A 20,957-nucleotide genomic window follows, 5' to 3' on the forward strand; every position below is an offset into this window, starting at 1 on the left:
TTAACCATAGCACATTTGGGAGACTTTTCCTACCCAGGGATATCCCTCTAATGTCAGAGGTACATCAATTGAAGGTCAGCAGTGGTGAGAATCGCTTTGTCCCCGAACTGAGTTTTTATAAGTTACCCCAAAGCACCATTTGTGAAGTACATAAACTGTTCAATGCTCACCCAATATGCAAAAAAACTAATGTATGAAAACTGAGGTGACAAGAGAAACCATCACTGATGTCATTTGAAAAACATTTCACCCATTATTACAGAACTGCGGTATTCCTGCATATTTCAGTTGGAAGCAGACATTCATTTGACCAACATTTCAGTTTTGCAATGAAGGTTCCTCACCCTGAACTCAGCTTCCAAACTTTGATTGTTATGCCCAACACAGACTTACAGACAATTGATCAGAGATAATGGGAACTGCAGATGCTGGAGAATCCGAGATTACAAAGTGTGGAGCTGGATGAACACAGCAGGCCAAGCAACAAGTTCGGAGCACAAAAGCTGGGTCTAGGCCTGACATGTCAGCGTGTGTGCTCCTAAGATGCTGCTTAGCCTGCTGTGTTCATCCAGCTCCACACTTTGTTACTACAGACAATTGATAGGCTTCTTTCAATTAAAATAACATTTTTCCATTCACTACATGCAGAAACTTAAACATTCCAAACATAGTTGTAGGAAGCTCCAAACTACATAAAAAGCATTGAAGGAAGTCAACGTCACTGTTTATCTTTAATACCAAGGTCTAGACATTGTCCTAATACATTCACCACACTTTTTAATCGTTGTATTGTACTGGTTCTCGATCGCTTCATTATTGCGAAAAAATAATCAAAAATACATTGCCACCTGTCTCAGCATTATGTTTTGTGAGTATGTTTTATTCACTTCTGTCCCAAATCACTAGCGGGTTGCTTAAACATGATTTGTGCCACCATTTGGGATCAGGGATATTGGAAAGCGATGGGGGCACAAAACAAGAGAGCTGAAGGACTGCTTTGCCTTGTTGCAAACAAACAAGCTCATCAGTCCCACTGCAGTCTCTCTTTATGAAGGACTTCAAGTCTAATTACTTTTAATCAAGTTATTCAAACTTATTATGACACATGACATAGGAGATAGAATTTGAATCTGGACCTTTTAGGCAGAAGGTGGAGGATAAAACCATCTGTGTGGAGGATAAAATCCTCCAGAATACTTTAAAAAATGTGGACTTTTCTGATGAAACTGGATGAAAGTTAAAGCCCAAATTTGCAGAGCTTAACGTCCAAGGGATTGGGGTGCAGGTAAGTTCGTGTCTTCAATGAACAAAAAATCGTCTCCCTTACTGAGGGTTGGATGGAGATTGTCAGTTTACTGAGAGTTTGTTTCCATCCGGCTAGTTTCAGCGATTCATTGCCAGAAGGATTAATAACAAAAATTACTCGACAGAACATACTTTTCTATCATTACCATTAAACAAAGGAGATGCTCATTATATTTATGCTCACTTGTCCAGGAGGATGTACAACACACTTTCAGCAGTGGTATATGCTTTGTATGTCGAAAAGAATGTGCGGATGTAGAAACGCTCCTTGTTCATGAGAGCGATTACAAAATTTTCGACGAGTCTTTTTGAGGTCTCAGAGTTAAGAATTTGAACGTTGGGGGTATCGACAGTGAGATGGGATGGAAGCTCATCTCCTGATGCCTACAGAGAATACAAATTTAAAAAGTAAATGTGATGCAGGAACAATGTTTATTTGTATAGATCTCTGACATGGTAGAAATATTTCAAAATGCTTCACATTTACATAATCATTTAAAAATCGCTCCAAGATTCATGAAGCTAAAACTAGGGCAGGTCACCAAAAGCTTGGTCAGAAAGATTGGTTTTGAGGACAAAGAGGAGATGTTTTGGAACAGTGTCCCAGAACTGGGTAGCTGAACACACCAATGACAGAATAAAGAAGATCAAGCATGCAGGCAAGATCAAAGTGGCCGGAATTAGAAGTGCAAAGATATGAGCATTGAAGGGTTGGAGGGGAATACCATTGATGAGGAGATACAATATGTTCAATCCAATGATAAAGCAGCTGGTCACTTCATGTATTGCTTGAACCATTCAAAAAAACACAAAGTTAAAGTCAAAACATCACAGAAACATGGCCAGCTAGATTCATGCAAAACAGAAATTTGAGCCTTGGAGTTATTTTGTATCGATCTCAAGAATATTAAACCATCATTTTAAGTAAATAAACATTTAATATTAAATCCCTCCAGCTGACTACCCACTATTTCTCAATTTCTACTTTAATCCAGTCATCAGACGGGCCAGAAAGTTTCCACAACAGAGAAAATGTGGAATTATGTGCAGCAACTTCTGTCTACAGCTCGAGGCCACAGCAAGCAACAGGAAACATGACAGTCTGGCTTCAATCCTGTTTGAATTCTCTGCTAACAATATCACTGACTTCACATTTCTGAACAATATTGTTTTGAGGAATCTAATTACTCTTGAAAGCAAGCTTACATAACTGGAAGGAAAGCAGAGAGGCGTAAAATGTTTGCTGACTTGGCGGAAAATAGAAGGAGGGAGAAACTGAAGAAAAAGGAAACCTCTGTTTTTTTTTGTTCCACAACTCGTGCCATGCAAGGTTTCTTCCAACGTGCTGCCTAAGGGTTACCATACTTGATGCTGTGGAGTGTGCAAAAGAAATTAAGAACTCTCACAAAGAACTTCATAGTTCAAATCACATCAAGCACCCCTATATCAAATTCAGTTTCCTTCATGTCAGCAGATGAATATACCTTTGGGATTGGGCAGGGGTCAGGGTGGAGCATGTCAGCAAAGGAGGGAATTGGAGCACTCTTGAAGAAGCCTGATTTGAAATTTGAAATCCAATGTGAACCTCTCAACTTTGCCAGAGTAGCTGGCCGGTTCTGTCAGAATTATGAATCGTCTGTATTCACAGGAAATGTATTTCCAAGACTTGTTCCAAGTCATAGAAAATTGTACAAAATGTGTTTCAATTAAATGAAGTTGCCGTTTTAAGAACTTTACCCCACACAAGTATAAAAATGCATGACTGCAGAAAAGCATAACCTTCAAACAAAGATAACAAAGTGTGGAGCTGGATGAACACAGCAGGCCAGGCAGCATCTTTGGAGCACAAAAGCCGACGTTTCGGGCCTAGACCCTCCATCAGAAATGGGGGAGGGGGAGAGGGTTCTGAAATAAATGGGGAGAGAGGGGGAGGCAGATCGAAGATGGGTAGAGGAGAATATAGGTGGAGAGGAGACAGACAAGTTTCGAGGCAGGAATGGAGCCAGTAGAGGTGATTGTAGGTGGGGAGGTAGGGAGGGGATAGGTCAGGCTGGGGAGGTCGAATAGGTCAAGGGGGTGGGATGAGGTTAGACAGAAGAAAATGGGTGTGTTGCTTGGGGTGGGAGGAGGGGATAGGTGAGAGGAAGAACAGGTTAGGGAGGCGGGGACCAGGTGGGCTGGTATTGATATGCGGTAGGGGAAGGGGAGATTTTGAAGCTCAAATTGTTTATGTGTCATCATATTTTGATCCAGTTAGACAAATAACATTAAAAATAAATTGATGTTTTATGACCATGATGACAATCTCAGTAAGAGAAATTATGTAATGTCCATCTTTAAATATTAAAAGAGCAAAACTATTGAATGTTTGCAATACATTACTAAAATAAAGGCTACCAGCTGTCAATACATTGCCTTCAACATTTTTAATGGTGAAATTTCTGTTCCTTTCTCTCACCCGACTACTCATTCCTTCCATCTGTTCTGCTGTTGTGGTAAAAGGCTATCAGCTCCCCTACTCAAATTTACTTCATAATCATTCTTCCCGCTCCTTTCCTTCCCATTCATTGCACGGTGTAACAGAAGAAAGGGCAGGATATCTATGGAAGGATGTGCCCTCCAGTGTTCTAAGTTTTCACAATGCCAGCAAAAAGGAAACAAAAATACTATCGAGCGCAGTAAATCACGGTCCCTCAACGCACAGTTTTTGCGGCGATAAATCAAAACTGGTGTGTTTTCTCAGTATATTGTACACATGCAGTCAGTAAGCAATCAACAGGCATGGAGGAAATCTCTCAAGCAGATATTAATATGTCAATAAAAGCAGGATGGAAGAGTTGAAGTTAATTATGCAGCGGAGAGAATCAACTGAAATGTGCACATTCAGGTTTCAAATATTAAGTGGAGTTCCACATGAACATTGTTTTATTTTCCTCTCGTAGTCAAAATGCCACAACACACTAGCTTGCCTGACAGATGACATGTTCTTTTCTTGTTTCGAATTCAGGAATTGGTTTGCAAATCTGGTTCAAATTTGGACTTTGTTCACTGAAGGTTGCCAGGCACAGCATGTGGCAGAGCAGTGGAAAGTGGCCAGTGATTGAAACACCATCTAATGCCCACTCTTAACCCCTATTAACACACTCCAGTTTGTGGCTTAAGTTAGTTCTAGTCATGATGATTGTCAAAAATTTATGAAAAACATGACAGTTATTTTCACCACCCCCACTACACTACATCAAGGGACACAATTCCTCTTCATGATTATATCGTTGCTCTATGTTCATCATGAATGTAAATTGGGTGACTATTCTATCTCAGTCTAAAATTGAAAAGAAGAATTTGCACATGTCGCTTACTTAATTAATGCCAATTAGAAAAGTTTGAACAGATCTCTATCCTAGTACATAGCGGACTTTTGTTACTCCATTTGTCTTACAGTTTGCTTGCTGAATATCTCAGAACTTAAACTATATTTTTTGAATTCATAGGAATAAGGTCTCTTGAGCTTGCTCCATTGTATCACATCATGATGTATTTCTCTCTTAACTCCATTTATCCATTTACTGTGAATACACTAGCATAACATAAATGGCAGTCTTGAAGTTCTGAATGAACCCAACAGACTCCAACTTCAGAACCTCCAATGGACAACATTTTTTGGAAAAACGTCTGTCGCCAGATTTCACACCCATCGGACGCAGCTCGGATTTGAAAAGTGCAGCAATAGATATTTCCTGACATAAACAGTCAGTGATTATCACAAAAAAACCCAGCTTGTCTGTTCCAAAGTGACCCACCTTCGAAAAAAAAGTCACCATTACCACACCACATCATTGGGCTGTGCTCACATGAGCAAGAGAGAGAGAGACAGCTGGTGATTGTTTAACCAGCATGTCAGGCACGGGGAGAAGTTGATAAGGGCAAACCCTCATGGTCAACACAAATGTTTATTTACTCTTTCAATATCACCTTGCTCTTCCTTAGAACAACTGAAACTTTAAAAGGCCAAGTGAGCAGATGAGAGCATCAGCCTTCAAACATTTCAGCTCCCTCAAAATGAAACGGGACAAATCTGTGACCAAATATATAAAACATCTTGCACATCGTGGAAGAATGTGCGAGTGAGTGAGTGTTGGATGGTATATAGGAATATGAAGAATAAGTAATCAGGGGATTGGAATTTGTTGTGTGTGAAAAAGCAAGGGCAGTACATACCATTTTTATTCTGAGTAGTATGACGGAAATCTGACTGCTTCGGCAAGCTGACTGACCGGAAACAACAGTCAAATCTATAAGATAAATGAAAACATCATGAGAGACAAAACCAAATTCAACATGTAAAGAGAAAGACTGCCATAAAAAAATATAATACTGGACCAAAAAAGATAAAATGCTGACTTCAGTGTAGTTACATGTGTCCATGATCTGTTTGATCTTCTGATATCATGTTGCTCTTGCTCAGAAAACACAACTTTAAAATCCTAACTGAGCCAACATGGACGTCAGGATTCAGACTTTTTCGGCCACTCAAAATAAAAATCAACAAAGCTTTCACATCAATATATGAATAAAAATCACTCTACACACCCTGGAAGCACTGTCTCAGAATCTAAAGGGAGTAACCCAGAGTCAAAGCAAGGGAGGCTGCCTTCATGCAGGATAGGTTCACCAAGAGCAGTCTCTGGCATTAATACAGGGTAATGGGCTCTGCCAGATGGACACCCAAGGCAGTCAGCTTCTCAGAGTCCACACTTCTGCAGTCCAGTGAGTGGGACACAGTCAGCCCAGTGGGAGACCGAACCCGGTGTGGGGAGTGGGGAGAAAACAGCTGGGAAACTGTAGAGACATCAGTTAGATGTCGGGTCACCTATTGCTCAGTCTGTCAAGGTCGCAAAAGGGGGCTGCCACATCAGTCCTCATTGTGCTCAGTGATATTACACTGAGAACTGTCTGACTCCAGGGTCAGGCTGCTGTCATTGATGCAAGGCTGACAACTACTACTTTTCACAGGTGTCATGGACCGCTGCTGTTTTAATCTCGTCGGATACGGGAGGCACGGTGGCTCAGTGATTAGCACTGCAGCCTCACAGTGCCAGGAACCCGGGCTCGATTCCAGGCTCAGGCTGACTGTGTGGAGTTTGCATATTCTCCCCGTGTCTGCATGGGTTTCCCCTGGGTGCTCCCACAGTCCAAAGATGTGTCGGCTAGGTGGATTGGCCATGCTAATTTGCCCGTAGTGTTGAGGGGTGTGTGGGTGAAAGGAAGATGGGTCTGGGTGGGATGCTTCAAGGGGCGGTTTGGACTTGTTGGGCTGAAGGGCCTGTTTCCACACCGCAGGGAATCTAATCTAATTTAATATGTCACAGATGAGTATGAGAAAATGGAACAAAGGAGCAGGAATATTTCCAAGAAAACAAAGTGTGGGGCTGGATGAACACAGCAGGCCAAGCAGCTGCAGTTCCCTGCTGTGTTCATCCAGCTCCACACTTTGTTATCTTGGATTCTCCAGCATCTGCAGTTCCCATTGTCTCGAAAGGCAAATTTCCATGTGAGGTCTGGAATAAGTGAGTCGATGCCTGACTGAACACAGGGAGACAAGGAACTGGATTGAAGCTTGTGCTTTGTGAAAAATTAATGATAACTCATACCTTTCAGAATCAAAGTGGGTTGGAGTCTGAGGAATGAGAAAGGTGAAGTATCGTCAAACCTAAAAGACAAATGAAAACACAATAAAAGTAAAAACCAAATTCAACATGAAAAGAGAAAGAGTACGATCACACTTAAATACTAGACCAAAAAATATGCTGACTTCAGCCTCATTACATATGTCAAATATTCATTTGCGCCTTCACTGTCTACTTGGTCTTCCTTCAACAATTTAACATTTTAACTTGTCAGCTGAGCAGCCAGGACATCACCCTTCAGATACTTCAGTTCAAAATGAAACTCAACAAAGCTTTGCTCTAATCCAACACCTTGAACATCTGGAATGATTTCCCAAAGGGCCTTTTTCATCTAAATACTATTTTTTGGCTGCTGTAATGTAGGAAAGGCACTGGTTAATGTGCAGAAAGCACGTTTTCATCAATAACAATTGGTAATGATTAGCTTTTCCATTGAAACAACATTCACTGAGGGATAAGTAGTAGATGATTTATACGGGAGAATTCCATTCTTGTTTTTTTTGCGAATTGTTGTGATAATGGGATCTTGTGGTCATCCGAGATGAACATTTTTCCTGCTAATATCACCTTCAGCAAAGACCAGAAGAAACATTTTGCTCCATCAAAGAGCGGACACAAAAATGTGGCCAATATAATTTTGGTTTTGGCAAGTACTGGAACCATTGCGACCCACAACATACACACATTAATTCAATCGGGTTACCCCAAATTCACATCATTTTTCCAGTTTTCCCGTCTTTGAAATTCGTACTAAAATCCAATTTCTTTACAAATAGTGTCCAGTATATATTGAATTCAAATTACCTCAAAACTCTTCTCACAACCAAGAGTGATACCACGAAGGTATTGCTCCTTTCCCTCTGCTTCAATTAGTGTTAGTTCTAATTACACTGATGAGGGAGAGAAAAGAAATAAGCGATTCGCACTTGAAACTGCAGAGCGACAAGTCTGCAATGTTCACCTCACGTTGTCTCAACATGAAGTGAAGACACACAGCAGTTATTGTTTATTCTTGTTTGTGTTTATGACATCACAGGCAAACCATTGTGATGTCACTGGGCTTATTCTTTTTTGAAAGAAAACCTTCCTGAGAAAGAACACAAAACCTGTTCGAGCAGTTACCTGCTGTTTTCCACTTCATCTCCGTGTACGCGGTTGTCATGTGGGGAGGGCTTGTTTGTAAACGTGGGCATCATGTCATGGATGCAGTTTCCCATCTTCACCATCTTCCCTGAACAGCCTTCCTGGTATATTGCCCATGGGGGTAAAGGCACCAGGAGGCCTGCCCACATGTGACCAATACGTCTATTAATTTATTTGGTGGCCAGACTGGCTGGTCAGCTGTCAAGAGGAAGGATGGTCTCATCTGTCCTGAAAGTCCCTTAAAAACATCCCTGAAGTTAATTTAACCTTTATATTCACCTTCGAATCCTTTGCACTCCTCTCATCACAGTCACAACAACACTTCCTGTTATGTCCTGCATGTTCACCAACTCTCTATTCATGCTCATACATTACCTTCAGTTCCAGAGCCCTTCCCTTATCTATTAGCCACCAGTGTGACACCCTACAAAATGCCTCTTGGGAATCCAGGTGTTATGCAGCTGTTGGTTTCCTCTTTGCGACCTCACTTGTTTGACTATCAAAAAGGAATGAAATTGTCAAACATGCCTGGCCCCAGGGTGACCTTGAACTTACCTGCAACTGCCCTGTCTCCATCATGGAATGTCTTCTTCTGGATTGACCACGTTGATTTAATCAGATGATACGATTTTTGTTTTAAGTGCATTGCTGAAACATACTTAATGAAGAGACATTATTAAGCACTTTCCCAACTGATTGAAATCATGTTAACTGGCTTTATTCCTTATTTTTGCTCCTCCTTCTTTCTTACATAGCAGTGTTACAACTGCTAATTTCTACTGAACTCAGATTTTTCCAGAATCCAGGATGTTTTGGTAAATCAGAAACCAAAATATCTACAATGTCTGAAGCTGGGCTCCAGGCATATTCAGTTTCTTGGAAGGACTGACAAGAAGGAGGAGGTAGGTTAGCATTACTGGCTACGGAATAAAATTAATATGGTAATGACAATGGATATTAGTTCTGGTGAAATGGAGTCTGGGTACAGTTTAGAAACATCAAGGGACAGAAATTGACAGTGGTCGATGTATATACACCCCAGTTAACTCGTGTGGTAATTTTAGCAGAAGGCACTAAAAAGGAAATTGAAGACACCAGCAGAAAGGGAGAGCTCTAATTATGATAAAAGGTCACTGACTTCAAGAGTCCAGTGACTTCAGTCTGCATAAAGATTGGGCAAAGCAAATCAGTTATCATTGCATACAGGAGGAATTCCTGACGTACTTTTTAAATTCATTCACGGGATGAGGGCATCACTGGCTAGGGTAACATTTATTACACATTCCTAAATGTCCAGAGAGCAGTTAAGAGTCAACCACATTGCTGTGGGTCAGGAGTTACATGTAAGCAAGAATGCCAATTTACTTCCCTTAAAGGACAACAGATTCATGCTCATCATTAGACGCTTAATTCCAGGTTTGTATTGAATTCAAATTCCGCCGTCTGCTGCAACTGGATTCAAACACAAGTCCCCAAAGTACTATCTGGGTCTCTGGATTAACTGTCCAGTGATAACAACCTCAGGCCATTGTCTCCCCAATGAAGTGTGTGCTGTGCGGGTTTCTGGGTCAACACTTTGAGGAAACAACAAGCAAAACTGAAGTTTGAGGTGTGAAGACTGTGCTCATGCCCCCTCGGGGAAGTGAACCTCATTTTCACCCACAGAAGGAAACTAACAAGGACACCTTCCACCGAGAGTGCCAGAGGCTTTCGGAGAGAGCAACCCCCAGAAAGCAGAACTTCACTCACTTGGCTCTATTGTCCCACTCCAGACTCCAAAACTAGAACCTATTTACAGCAACAAATGGAAGTATTTGATGGATGCCCTGGGTTTGTGCTCCTCCCCCATTGCTCACCTGCAGTTTTCCTGCTTCACCTTGTACTTCCAGCCAAACATCACTGATGCCAGCTGCTTCCTGCCATTCCAAATGATCCTCCTCAAGTGGAAGGACAAACAGCAATGTGGAAATTCACACATATTTCTGGTCTGTGGAGGAAATGATACTGTTATAATTTCAGATAATTTTTAAAGGGCTCTTTTTGACCATTGAAGCAGGGGGTGTACAAACACTATCACAGGCTCGAACTCACAACCACTAGTTTCTGAGACCAGTGCTCTGACCACTGAGCTGTGCAGCCAGGCACAAGACATGGAAAGAGGGTCTCATGTATTGGAAATGGCAAAAGAATAGATAACTGGAGACTATTATATATCAAGACGTAACAAAACCGAAACAGAGCAGAGGGGCATCATGTGCAGAAGGTTGGGAGAATGCAAGGCCGAATCAGACAGTGTCCTGAGTGCCTTAAACTGATCTTTCCTGCTGGTCCAGAGATTACGATTCAGTGCCTTCACTGTCGTAGCCTGTTCATGGTTATCATTTAAAGTAATAAATCTGAAATATTGACTGATCTTGAGAAGCAGAATTACGTCATTGATCAGTCAAAATCGATTCACTCCATGTTACAGTCCCACATCAGCAATGCCAGCTGAAACTGCCTGATGTGCAATCAGTTTAAAACAAGAATAGAGGGGAGTTCAGGAAAAGTGAAGGGCAATGGTAGTTTGTGAGAGTTGGCCGGAGGCCAAGTGGAGTCAGGTTCAATGTGGGTGCTGAAGACCAGTCTTCACTGTTACCCTGTTATACAGATCACATTGGATCAATCACACAAGGATCCTCCTTTGTGTGTTTTTGCAAATCACAACTCGGGTCAGTGCCTCGAGGGGCTCGGATACTTTTAATGTGGCAACTAACTCAGGTCAGTTTTGCACAAACTAAGCTGTGTCGGGACACTATTTAAACGGACCACCACTCATTGCAATGACCCAGAAATATGCAGAAAGAGGAAGAACACCAATACAAAATCTTCGCTTTGAATGGAAATCCCTGCAATTTCATCCACAGGTACTGACTAAACAGCAACACGAAGAGGGCACATTATGCCCTAACACACTGGACACACTGCCATACATCAAGAACATATCAGAGCTGACAACTCCTGTGAGCACTAGGAGTTACGGTAGCACACAAGCCCAAAGCACAGCTACGACAAACATTCTCAAGGATTAAAGACTCCATACCCACGACATGCAGAACTGACATTGTTTACAAAATACCGCGCAACGATTGCCACGAACATAAAATCAGACAGACAGGAAGGAAACTAGCCATCAGTGTACATGAACTTCAGCTGGCAGCAAAATGACATGACAAACTTCCCCTAACATCTGTACACCCAGATCATGAAGGCCATCAGTTTAACTGGGACAACATAACCCTAGTAGTGCAATTCAAACACAGACACACATGGGAATTCCTGGTGGCATGGTTCTCAATCCATAATGCAGTCAGCAAACATAGAGAATTGGACCCCATATGCAACCCATACAGAACAGAATGCATAATGACAGAAGTCGCCGGAACGGACCAGGCAGTATAAATTCCAAGTGGAGGAAAACAACATCACTTCATCGGAAGTCTCACCCATGAGGTTACCTCGCATGGTGACGAAAATTCTAAACGAAAACAAGCTCACAACTTTACTTGTTAACTTTACTGTTTTATGTGTGGCTCAGTGTCAGTCTTTGTGATATTATGCACACACTGTTCTACCTGCTTATCCCGCTGTACACAAGGTTTCTCAACAAAAGGCAGCTTTATGTGGAACATAAGCAGTTTCTCCTGACAATGGGTACCGTTGCCATGAGCTGGGCTATGAAATAGACTGTGAGCTGAAGTAGCCCCAAACTCATGTTGCTCATTTACCTTACAATTTCAATTTTCAATTTCCAACACCCAGCGATCCATTCACTTCAGCTGCTGGGAACCTGACAAAAACAGCGTTGGGCAGACATTCCTCTTCGGGAGAGTCTGTCAAAATGCAAGGGTAGAAAAGCTGTCAACTTTACTCGAGTGAGACAGGATACAATATTCCAATATTCCAATCCAAATTCCGACGCAGTATCAATTACACCACTGGCTCCACATGTCTTGTTGCAGCTTTCATCCTGTCGATTGTGATGTAATCAGGGATACTGGCGGAAAAAAAAACATTTGCAAGGTGAATATCCAGCAAAATAATCACCGTCACTGCTGCACTTCAATGTTCTCCACTTTGTGAAGCGGTGAATGTCACTGGCAAACGAAACATATTAGCCCTCACATGCCTGCTTCACTGTCACCTGTTTCTTTGCCACCTGTTTCTCTGCTGGAACTTGCCATTGTTTTATTCACAGTCGTTGCAAAATTCTGCCTCACATATTTTTTTTTATTACATAATCTCCTCGCAACTTAAAAACATCCCCTAGTCTTGAAATCTCCCACCCTTGGGAAATGATGACCATAATTCATACTATCTACATGTCTCATTATTTTATGAACTTCTAACAGGCCGCCTCTCAACCTCTTAAGCACCAGCGAGGAAAGTCAAAGTCTATCCAACCTTTCTTTATAAATCAAACCTTCCATACCCAGCAATATCCTGGTAAACCTCTTCTTAACACTCGCCAGCTTCATAATATGCCTCCTGTAATTGTGCGACAGAAACCGCACACTGTATTCCAGAAGAGGTCTCATCAACATTCTGTGCAACCTCAATATGACTTCCCAACTCCTAAACTGAAACGATCGAGCAATGAAGGCTGGCGTGCCAAAAGCATGTTTAACGACTGTCTAAATGTGATGTAAACTTCAAATAATCATATACCTGGATCCCCTAGGTCCATGTGTAGGCACCTCAACAGTGAGACAAAGTCTGTGGGAGGATGGGGAATAGTTTTGAATTTCTCTGACCTCACATATAAAGAAATTATTCGTACACATGCAGCCGAATAAGATCAACAATTCATTCTTCGTGAAGAACTATAAATGAACCTGAACATTTTTCCATTAAAAAGTTAGACCCTCTCGAGTCAGAAGAAAGACGTCGCTGTTCTGTTTCTGAGCTTATGTTATCCAACGAGTTCTGTACCATGTCATTCATTCACCATATCCTGATACATGAACTTTGGATCACTCTCCAAAGGTATCAGTAACTATTGCCAATCCTCAGTTACATCTGGATAATTTGATGTTTGACCTTTCTGAACCAGTGCAGGTCGTGTGGTGAAGTCGCACTTGCAATGATATTAGGTAAGAAGTTACCAAATGATCGTGAAGGATTAGTGATGTTTTCCAAAAGAATCAATTAAATGTTTTCACATTTTTGATTCAATCCAATGATCTGACATATTACACAACGTTGTCACAAAACAATATTTGATACCAGGCACTTATTAGGACAAGTGACCCAAAACTGGCCAAAGAAGTAGGTTTCAAGGAATATCCTGAACAAACAAAGGGGCTTTGAATCCAGGGATGTTGAGGGAATAAATTCAAGAGCTTATGGCCTTGGAAGCTGAAAACATGAAATAGGTGGGAGAGTTAAAACCAGAAATCTACTGGCGGTTGGAAGTCAGGGAGAACAAATGTCTTGAAGGAAAAACCAAAAGAACAGTAGATGCTTGAAAGTAGTAACACAAGCAGAAGTTGATGAAAAACTCAGCTTATCTGGCAGTGCTTATGGAGAAAGAGCAGAAATATTGTTTTGTGTCCAGTGACCCTTCAGATATACCTCAGAGGGTTTTGCAGGTGGAGGGACTATCAAACGAAGGAGGTATAATGACAAAATTTCAAAATAAGGATATGAATTTCAATACCTTGGTGCTTTCCAACCAGAAAATGTGTATGTTAATGAGCACAGGATGGCATAACTCGAAGATGCTGAAATGGGTGAGAGTAAACACATGGGCAGCAGATTTTTGGATCATCTCAAGATTTCAGGGAAGTAGAATTAAGAAGCCGGCCGGGAGTGTGTTTGGGGTGTTAAGTCGAGAGGTAGCAAAGGAATGGATGAGAGTTTCAGCAGCAAATGAAATGAGATGCTGCTGAGGTTGAAATTGTATGTGGTCTTTGTGATAATGGGCGGGGTGTGAGTAATGTGGTTGGAAGCTCACCTTGGGGTGAAATATTGCACCATGACTGTGAGCAGTGTGTTACCAGCCAGTTACCAGGGGCAGGGATGGAGTCAGTGGTGAGGGAGTGGAGATTGGCTGCCAGCCTGAATTGATATTTAGCATTTTCTATTTAAATATGATCTATACCCCTTTTCAAACAGGAACGGACTTGGCAGCAGAACTAATTTGTGAACCAACTGTCGGCTTTATTGAGACAAAGTGTGGAGTTTATCTGTTATGAAGTAAACTACAGTGACAAACTCAGACAGCTATTTCCAGGTACACTGGACCCGGTGTGGCTTCCTCTACATTGGGGAAACCAAGCGGAGGCTTGGAGACCGCTTTGCAGAACACCTCCGCTCAGTTCGGAACAAACAACTGCTCCTCCCAGTCACAAACCATTTCCACTCCCTCTCCCATTCTTTAGATGACATGTCCATCATGGGCCTCCTGCAGTGCCACAATGATGCCACCCGAAGGTTTCAGGAACAGCTACTCATATTCCGCCTGGGAACCCTGCAGCCTAATGGTATCAATGTGGACTTCACCAGTTTCAAAATCTCCCCTTCCCCAACTGCATCCCTAAACCAGCCCAGTTCGTCCCCTCCTCCCACTGCACCACACAACCAGCCCAGCTCTTCCCCCCGACCCACTGGATCCCAAAACCAGTCCAACCTGTCTCTGCCTCCCTAACCGGTTCTTCCTCTCACCCATCCCTTCCTCCCACCCCAAGCCGCACCCCCATCTACCTACTAACCTCACCCCATCTCCTTGACCTGTCCGTCTTCCCTGCACTGACCTATCCACTCCCTACCTCCCCACCTGTACTCTCTCCAACTATCTTCTTTACTCTCCATCTTCGGTCCGCCTCCCCCTCTCTCCCTATTTATTCCTGTTCCCTCTCCCCATCCCCCTCTCTGATGAAGGGTCTAGGCTCGAAACGTCAGCTTTTGTGCTCCTGAGATGCTGCTTGGCCTGCTGTGTTCATCCAGCCTCACATTTTATTACCTCTATTTCCAGGTAAATGTGGATGATACTGCTTATGCCAATAAATAGGCAGTAGAGCAGTGATACAACTTATTGGAGTTTTTGCAGCCTCGGTCTTCAAACTTTTTCTTCTGTCATGGACTTTTATCTTCTGATTCTCGTTGCTTGCCATTGCACAAAACTTTCTTGAGAATCTCCTTTATGCTTGTTCTTTTTTGATTAACCTCCCTCTCTGCCCAATCACAGTTCATATGAACAACACTCACCTCACTTCACCACGTGATGTTCTTCATATTCATCGTTATTCTCTTTATATCTGACCTGAGGACTACTCGACCTGTATTTATTATCCTTATATCCCCGCCATTTCTCTATTCGCTGACAGAGCGGTATCAAGAGTATCTTTAGCTTTGAGCTACAGGAAGCCTTTTCAATCGCGACTTATTAAAATATAACAAAAGAACTGGGATGTTGTAAATCAGGAACAAAAACAAAGTTGCTGGAAAAGCTCAGCAGGTCTAGCAGCATCTGTGAATGTAAAAAGACAGAGTTAACGTTTCGGGTGCAGTGCCCCTTCCTCAGAGCGACTTATTAAAGCCCCAGGATCGCTAACGTAACAATCTTTCTCATCCAGTTCACAGTCTCATTTGTCTCAAAATGCAACATTGTGACGACAAGCATCAGCTTCTCACAATGACAACACGAAGCACTGCACATGCTCCAGCTAACAATGGCATCTGGGTGATTGATGTCAGCGAGGGGCCAATAGGGGCACCGGGGTGCCGTGCATGACCGGCGGATGTCGCTGCCATTCTAACCAATCAGAATGAGGAGGGGGCGGGATCGGTGAAAACCACATGATCATTCACGAGAGCAGCGCAGAGTTGCTCAGATAATTTGAACCGCAGATGCTGGAAAATCCGAGATAACATGTTGCAGAGCTGGATGAACACAGGAGGTCAAGCAGCATCGGAGGAGCAGGAAAGCTGACGTTTTGGGCCTAGATCCTTCGCTGAGACCAAGATTTGTGCAATTGAGGTAAGAGCAGGACACGGTAAAGAAAGCAAATCGGCAGAAAGCTGGAGGGAAGTGAAATTCGTATGGGTTTGGAAGTTTTACAAACAGTTAGTGCATGTTGGAAAACACACATTTGAAACTCCCAGACTCAAGTTTGCAGAAAACAAATCAATGCCTAAGATGACGATAGGTGTGTGTGACCGTCACCATCTTTATTGGGGGCAATGATCCGTGGGGCGTATGCGCGGCAGCTTCTGGCTGAAAGTGAGAGAACAAGGTGTGGGGCTGGAGGAACACAGCAGGACCGGCTGCATCAGAGGGGCAGGAAAGCTGGCGTTTTCGAGCCTAGACCCTTCAGAAATGGGGGAGGGGCAGGGGATACTGAAATAAACAGGGAGACAGGTGGAGAGGAGACAGACCAGTTAAAGAGGTGGGGATGGAGCAGGTAAAGGTGAATGTAGGTGGGGATAGGTCAGTCTCGGGAGGAGGGGATAGGTGAGAGGAAGAACATGTTAGGGAGGCGGGGATGAGCAGTTGTTTGTTGCGAACTGAGCTTAGATGTTCTGTAAAGTGATCCCTAAGCCTCTGCTTGGTTTCCCAGATGTGGAGGAGGCCACAACGGGTACAGCAGATGCAGTACAGCACATTAGCACCTGCATTCCCCATACAGATGGCCTAAAAGCCCTATACTATTTCCTGTCCTGCAGGTCTGACTAGTTCCCCTCCACTGACCCCCTTATGCGCTTAGGTGAACTCATCCTCACCCTCAACAATTTCTCTATCAACTCCTCCCACCTCCTACAGACCAAGAGGGTGGCCATGGGTACCCGCATGGGCCCAAGCTATGCCTGCCTCTTTGTCGGAACAATCCCTCTTCCGTACATACACTGGCCCTGAACCCCACCTCTTTTTCCGGTACATGGATGACTGTATTGGCGCTGCATCGTGCTCCCATGAGGAGCTCGAACAGTTCATCCACTTCACCAACACCTACCACCCCAACGTTAAGTTCACCTGGGCCATCTCTTAACACCTTTATCACCTTCCTGGGACCTCTGTTTCCATCTTGGGCAACCGTCTGGAAACGAATATCCATTTCAAGCCGACCGACACTCTCAGCTACCTAGAATACACCTCCTCCCACCCACCGCCCTCAAAAAATGCCATCTCCTATTCCCAATTCATTCACTTCTGCCCAATCTGCTCCCAGGATTCCACTCCTGTACATCTGATGTCCTTCCTTTTCAAGGACCGCAACGCTGCCCCCCACTCCCGCAGTGATCGAGAATGCCGTTGACTGTGTCTCCCACATTTTTCCACAACTCCTCCCTCGCGCACCGTACCTGCAATAACAACCGAAAAAGAATCTCCCTCATCCTCACGTACCACCACACCAATCACCGGATCCAACGCATCATCCTCTGACATTTCCGCCATCAGCAATCCGACCCCAACACCAAAGACATTTTCCCCTCCCCACCCTTGCCTGTTTTCCGGAGGGACCACTCTCTCCGTGACTCCTGTGGCTCCACACTCCCCTCCAGCCCCACCACACCTGGCACTCTTCCCTGCAACCGCAGAAAGTGCTACACTTGCCCCCACACCACCTCCCTCACCCCCATCCCAGGACCTAAGAAAACTTTCTACATCAAGCAGATGTTCACCTGCACATCTGCTAATGTGGTATACTGCATCCCCTGTACCCGTTGTGGCCTCCTCTACATTGGGGAAACCAAGCGGAGGCTTGGGGACTGCTTTGCAGAACACCTACCCTCGGTTCACAATAAACAATTGCACCTCCCAGTCGTCAATCATTTCAACTCCCCGTCCCATTCCTCAGACGAAATGCCCATCCTGGGGCACCTGCAGTGCCGCAACGATGCCACCCAAGGGTTGCAGAAACAGCAACTCGTATTCTGCCTGGCAACCCTGCAGCCCAATAGTGTCAATGTGGATTTCACAAGCTTCAAAATCTCCCCTCCCCCAACTGCATCCCAAAACTTGCCCAGGTTGTCCCTGCCTCTCTAACCTGTTCTTCCTTTCTCCTATCCCCTCCTCCCACCTCAAGCTACACCCCCATTGACTGCCTACTAACCTCATCCCACCCCCCTGACCTGTCTGTCCTCCCTAAATTTACCTATCACCTCACTACCTCCCCACCTATACTCACCTTCACCTGCTCCATGCTGGCATCTTTGACTTGTCCGTCTCCTCTCCACATATCTTCTCTCTCCATCTTCGATCTGTCTCCCCCTGTCTCCCTATTTAGTTCACAACCCAATTATCTCAGGATTTTGAACGTTGAAGGAGAAAGCAGCACTCACACTTTGGACAAATGCAAACGGTTTGTGTGTAAAAGAGTCTGAAGATTCATCTGAAATGTCCTAACACCATCGCAGTGACACTTGGGAGACACTGTTGAAATGGGCAGATTGCAAGAAGGAATTTCTTCATCCATCCCAGCTGGAAACTGACCACCACAGTCACACTGGAGAGAAACCATTCACCCGCTCTGATTGTGGTATGGGATTCACTCAGTCATCTAACCTGTTTAAACACCAGGGAGTTCACAGTGGAGAGAAACCATTCACTTGCTTGGAATGTGGGAAAGCATTCACTCAGACAACTCACCTGCTGATACACCAACAAATTCACACTGGAGAGAGACCATTGGCCTGTTCTGTGTGTGGGAAAGTTTTTCTGACTCGAATTCCCCTCTGACACACCAGCGATTTCACTCTGGGGAGAGACCATTCATGAGCTCTGAGTGTGGGAAAACATTCACTCAGTCATCCAAACTGTCACAAAGAACCACAGTTGAAGGATTTTGCGATCATGCTCACGATCAAATGAACCATAGTTTTTGGCTGTTTGGACTGATGTTACTAATCCCTGCTCAATTAAACGTGCTGATATTGTGAATAAAATGTTAATAACAGTTGTATATTTGTCAGGTGGAGCTTGGAAATAGTCACGTCACGACACATTCACACTGACTAAAGACTATTCACCAGCACAGTATGTGAAAAGGGATTTCCTGGTTCATCAGGACTGGTTAACTAGCAGCAAATTTGGGTAACTTGTTTTTTTTTATTCTGCTGTTAGCTGTCTCCAAACCAGGTATTTTTGGGCTTGTTTCTGGAGATTGTAGGATCCCTCCAGTGTGGAAGCAGATGACTTGGCCCATCAAGTCCGCACTGAACCTATGAAGAGTGTCTTACCCAGACCCTGTCTGCGCTGGTTTCCTCCCACAGTCCATTAAATGTGCAAAATAGGTAGATTGACTATGCTAAATTACCCTTAGTGTCTTGCGTGCAAAATGCAAGGGCAGAGTAGGGTGTGAGACTGAATAGGATGCTCTTTGGAGGGTTCGTGTGGACTCAATGGACTGAATGGCCATCTTCCACACTGTAGGAATTCTATGATGATCTTGGTGGCCCTTTATTTATTAGTTATGTCTGCACACCTTTTACAATTACGGATCCTATTGTTCTCCTCAGACACGTTTCGACTTTTAGTAGATATTTGTTGATTTGTAAACAATGGTAATGTTTCCTTTTGATTTTTGCCCACAAAATGAAAGTTTTAAGTCTAAACAAAAGATTGGGAGCAGTCCAGTACTATATCCCTGATTGCATTTTCCCAATCGGCTATGAAACCTGGTGTCCATTGTGACTCTGTTCGCGTTGGGGGCCGGGGGCGGAATGCAGTCTCTTCAGATCTTTACCTGTTGTCCATAGCAGTGATGGATTTCATGATGAATACGTATGCACTAGATATCATACAATGTCTTGGTTTATTTTCTATTTAGTCTGCTGTACTTTACTCCACAGAGACCAAGATAATGGTCTGGGGACCTAGGTTTGAATCCCACCATTCCAAATGGTGGAATTTGAGTTTTTTTTTTAAAAAATCTGGAAATAAGAATCTAATGATGGCCGTGAATCCATTGTCATTGTTGGAAAAACCTATGTCCTTTAGGGAAGGAAACTGCCATTCTTATCCAGTAATATCAAGATCCCATGAATGATTTTAAAAAAAAATTAAAAAATCTCCCACAAATATATTTATCTCTGTCTTAATTTATTTGGCAACCGACAGTTCAAATTGGTTGATTGCTACATTCACTTTTGATCAAGTTGTGGCCATTTCATGGTTGAAACAAAAAAAAAGTGCATGAATGGAACCACAGTTGTTCTCGTAGGAACAATGCATGCTCTGACATGTTTGGAAAAAAAAGCCTCATCTCACTTATGAGCCAGGTATCAAAGCTGACCAGATCCTGATGCTGTGGACCGTGAAAGTGAGATTCTTCACCGTCTTATCCACTTGTGTTGCTATTTCAGGGAGCTATGAAACTCCCAAACTCCTGAACACCTTTGAGAATTTCATCAAACTGACCCCCAATGGCAAGAATGGACAGGGTCAGCTTGGATTGATGATCATAATTCAGGCTCAACAAATCTACTGGAGCATTTTGAGAATGTAATTCGTGGTGAGTGTGGCCACCTCTCTGTACTATAGTGATACAGATCCTCTGATCGTGTTTGCCCCAAATGGCTGATATTGAATAATTCCTTGGACATGCTGTGTCAGGATCACCTGACTTAATCCTGTCTCCCTTGCCCTGACTGAGAACTGTTTCCCTGAGACTTTGAGACGTGACCATTTGGTCGAAACATGTGATGGTTGCCACAGCTGCTGACCAGCCCTTGACTGACTGCTGGTAATAACAGTGATAAGCTGCCTGGCTTATGCCTGTGATAAACAACCAGGCAAGACAGGAGCACTGTGAGACATTAGGTTCCAGTTGAGACTATGAA

At 43.4% G+C, this 20,957-nt stretch overlaps 1 protein-coding gene across 1 annotated transcript in view; it reads right to left on the reverse strand.

The window, feature by feature from the left end:
* LOC132208947 (ral guanine nucleotide dissociation stimulator-like 1) overlaps positions 1-7,012 on the reverse strand; it is a 49,256-nt gene extending 42,244 nt beyond the window's left edge. The window contains exons 1-3 of the mRNA XM_059644213.1: positions 6,957-7,012; positions 5,524-5,597; positions 1,490-1,689 (exon numbers count right to left, since the gene is read on the reverse strand). Of these exons, the coding sequence (XP_059500196.1) occupies positions 1,490-1,689; positions 5,524-5,526 (203 nt within the window). The 5' untranslated portion in view covers positions 5,527-5,597; positions 6,957-7,012. The remainder of the gene's footprint in view (positions 1-1,489; positions 1,690-5,523; positions 5,598-6,956) is intronic.
* Positions 7,013-20,957: the final 13,945 nt, after the last annotated feature.

This window comes from Stegostoma tigrinum, unplaced genomic scaffold (genome assembly GCF_030684315.1).
Source record: "Stegostoma tigrinum isolate sSteTig4 unplaced genomic scaffold, sSteTig4.hap1 scaffold_58, whole genome shotgun sequence".
NCBI lineage: Eukaryota > Metazoa > Chordata > Chondrichthyes > Orectolobiformes > Stegostomatidae > Stegostoma > Stegostoma tigrinum.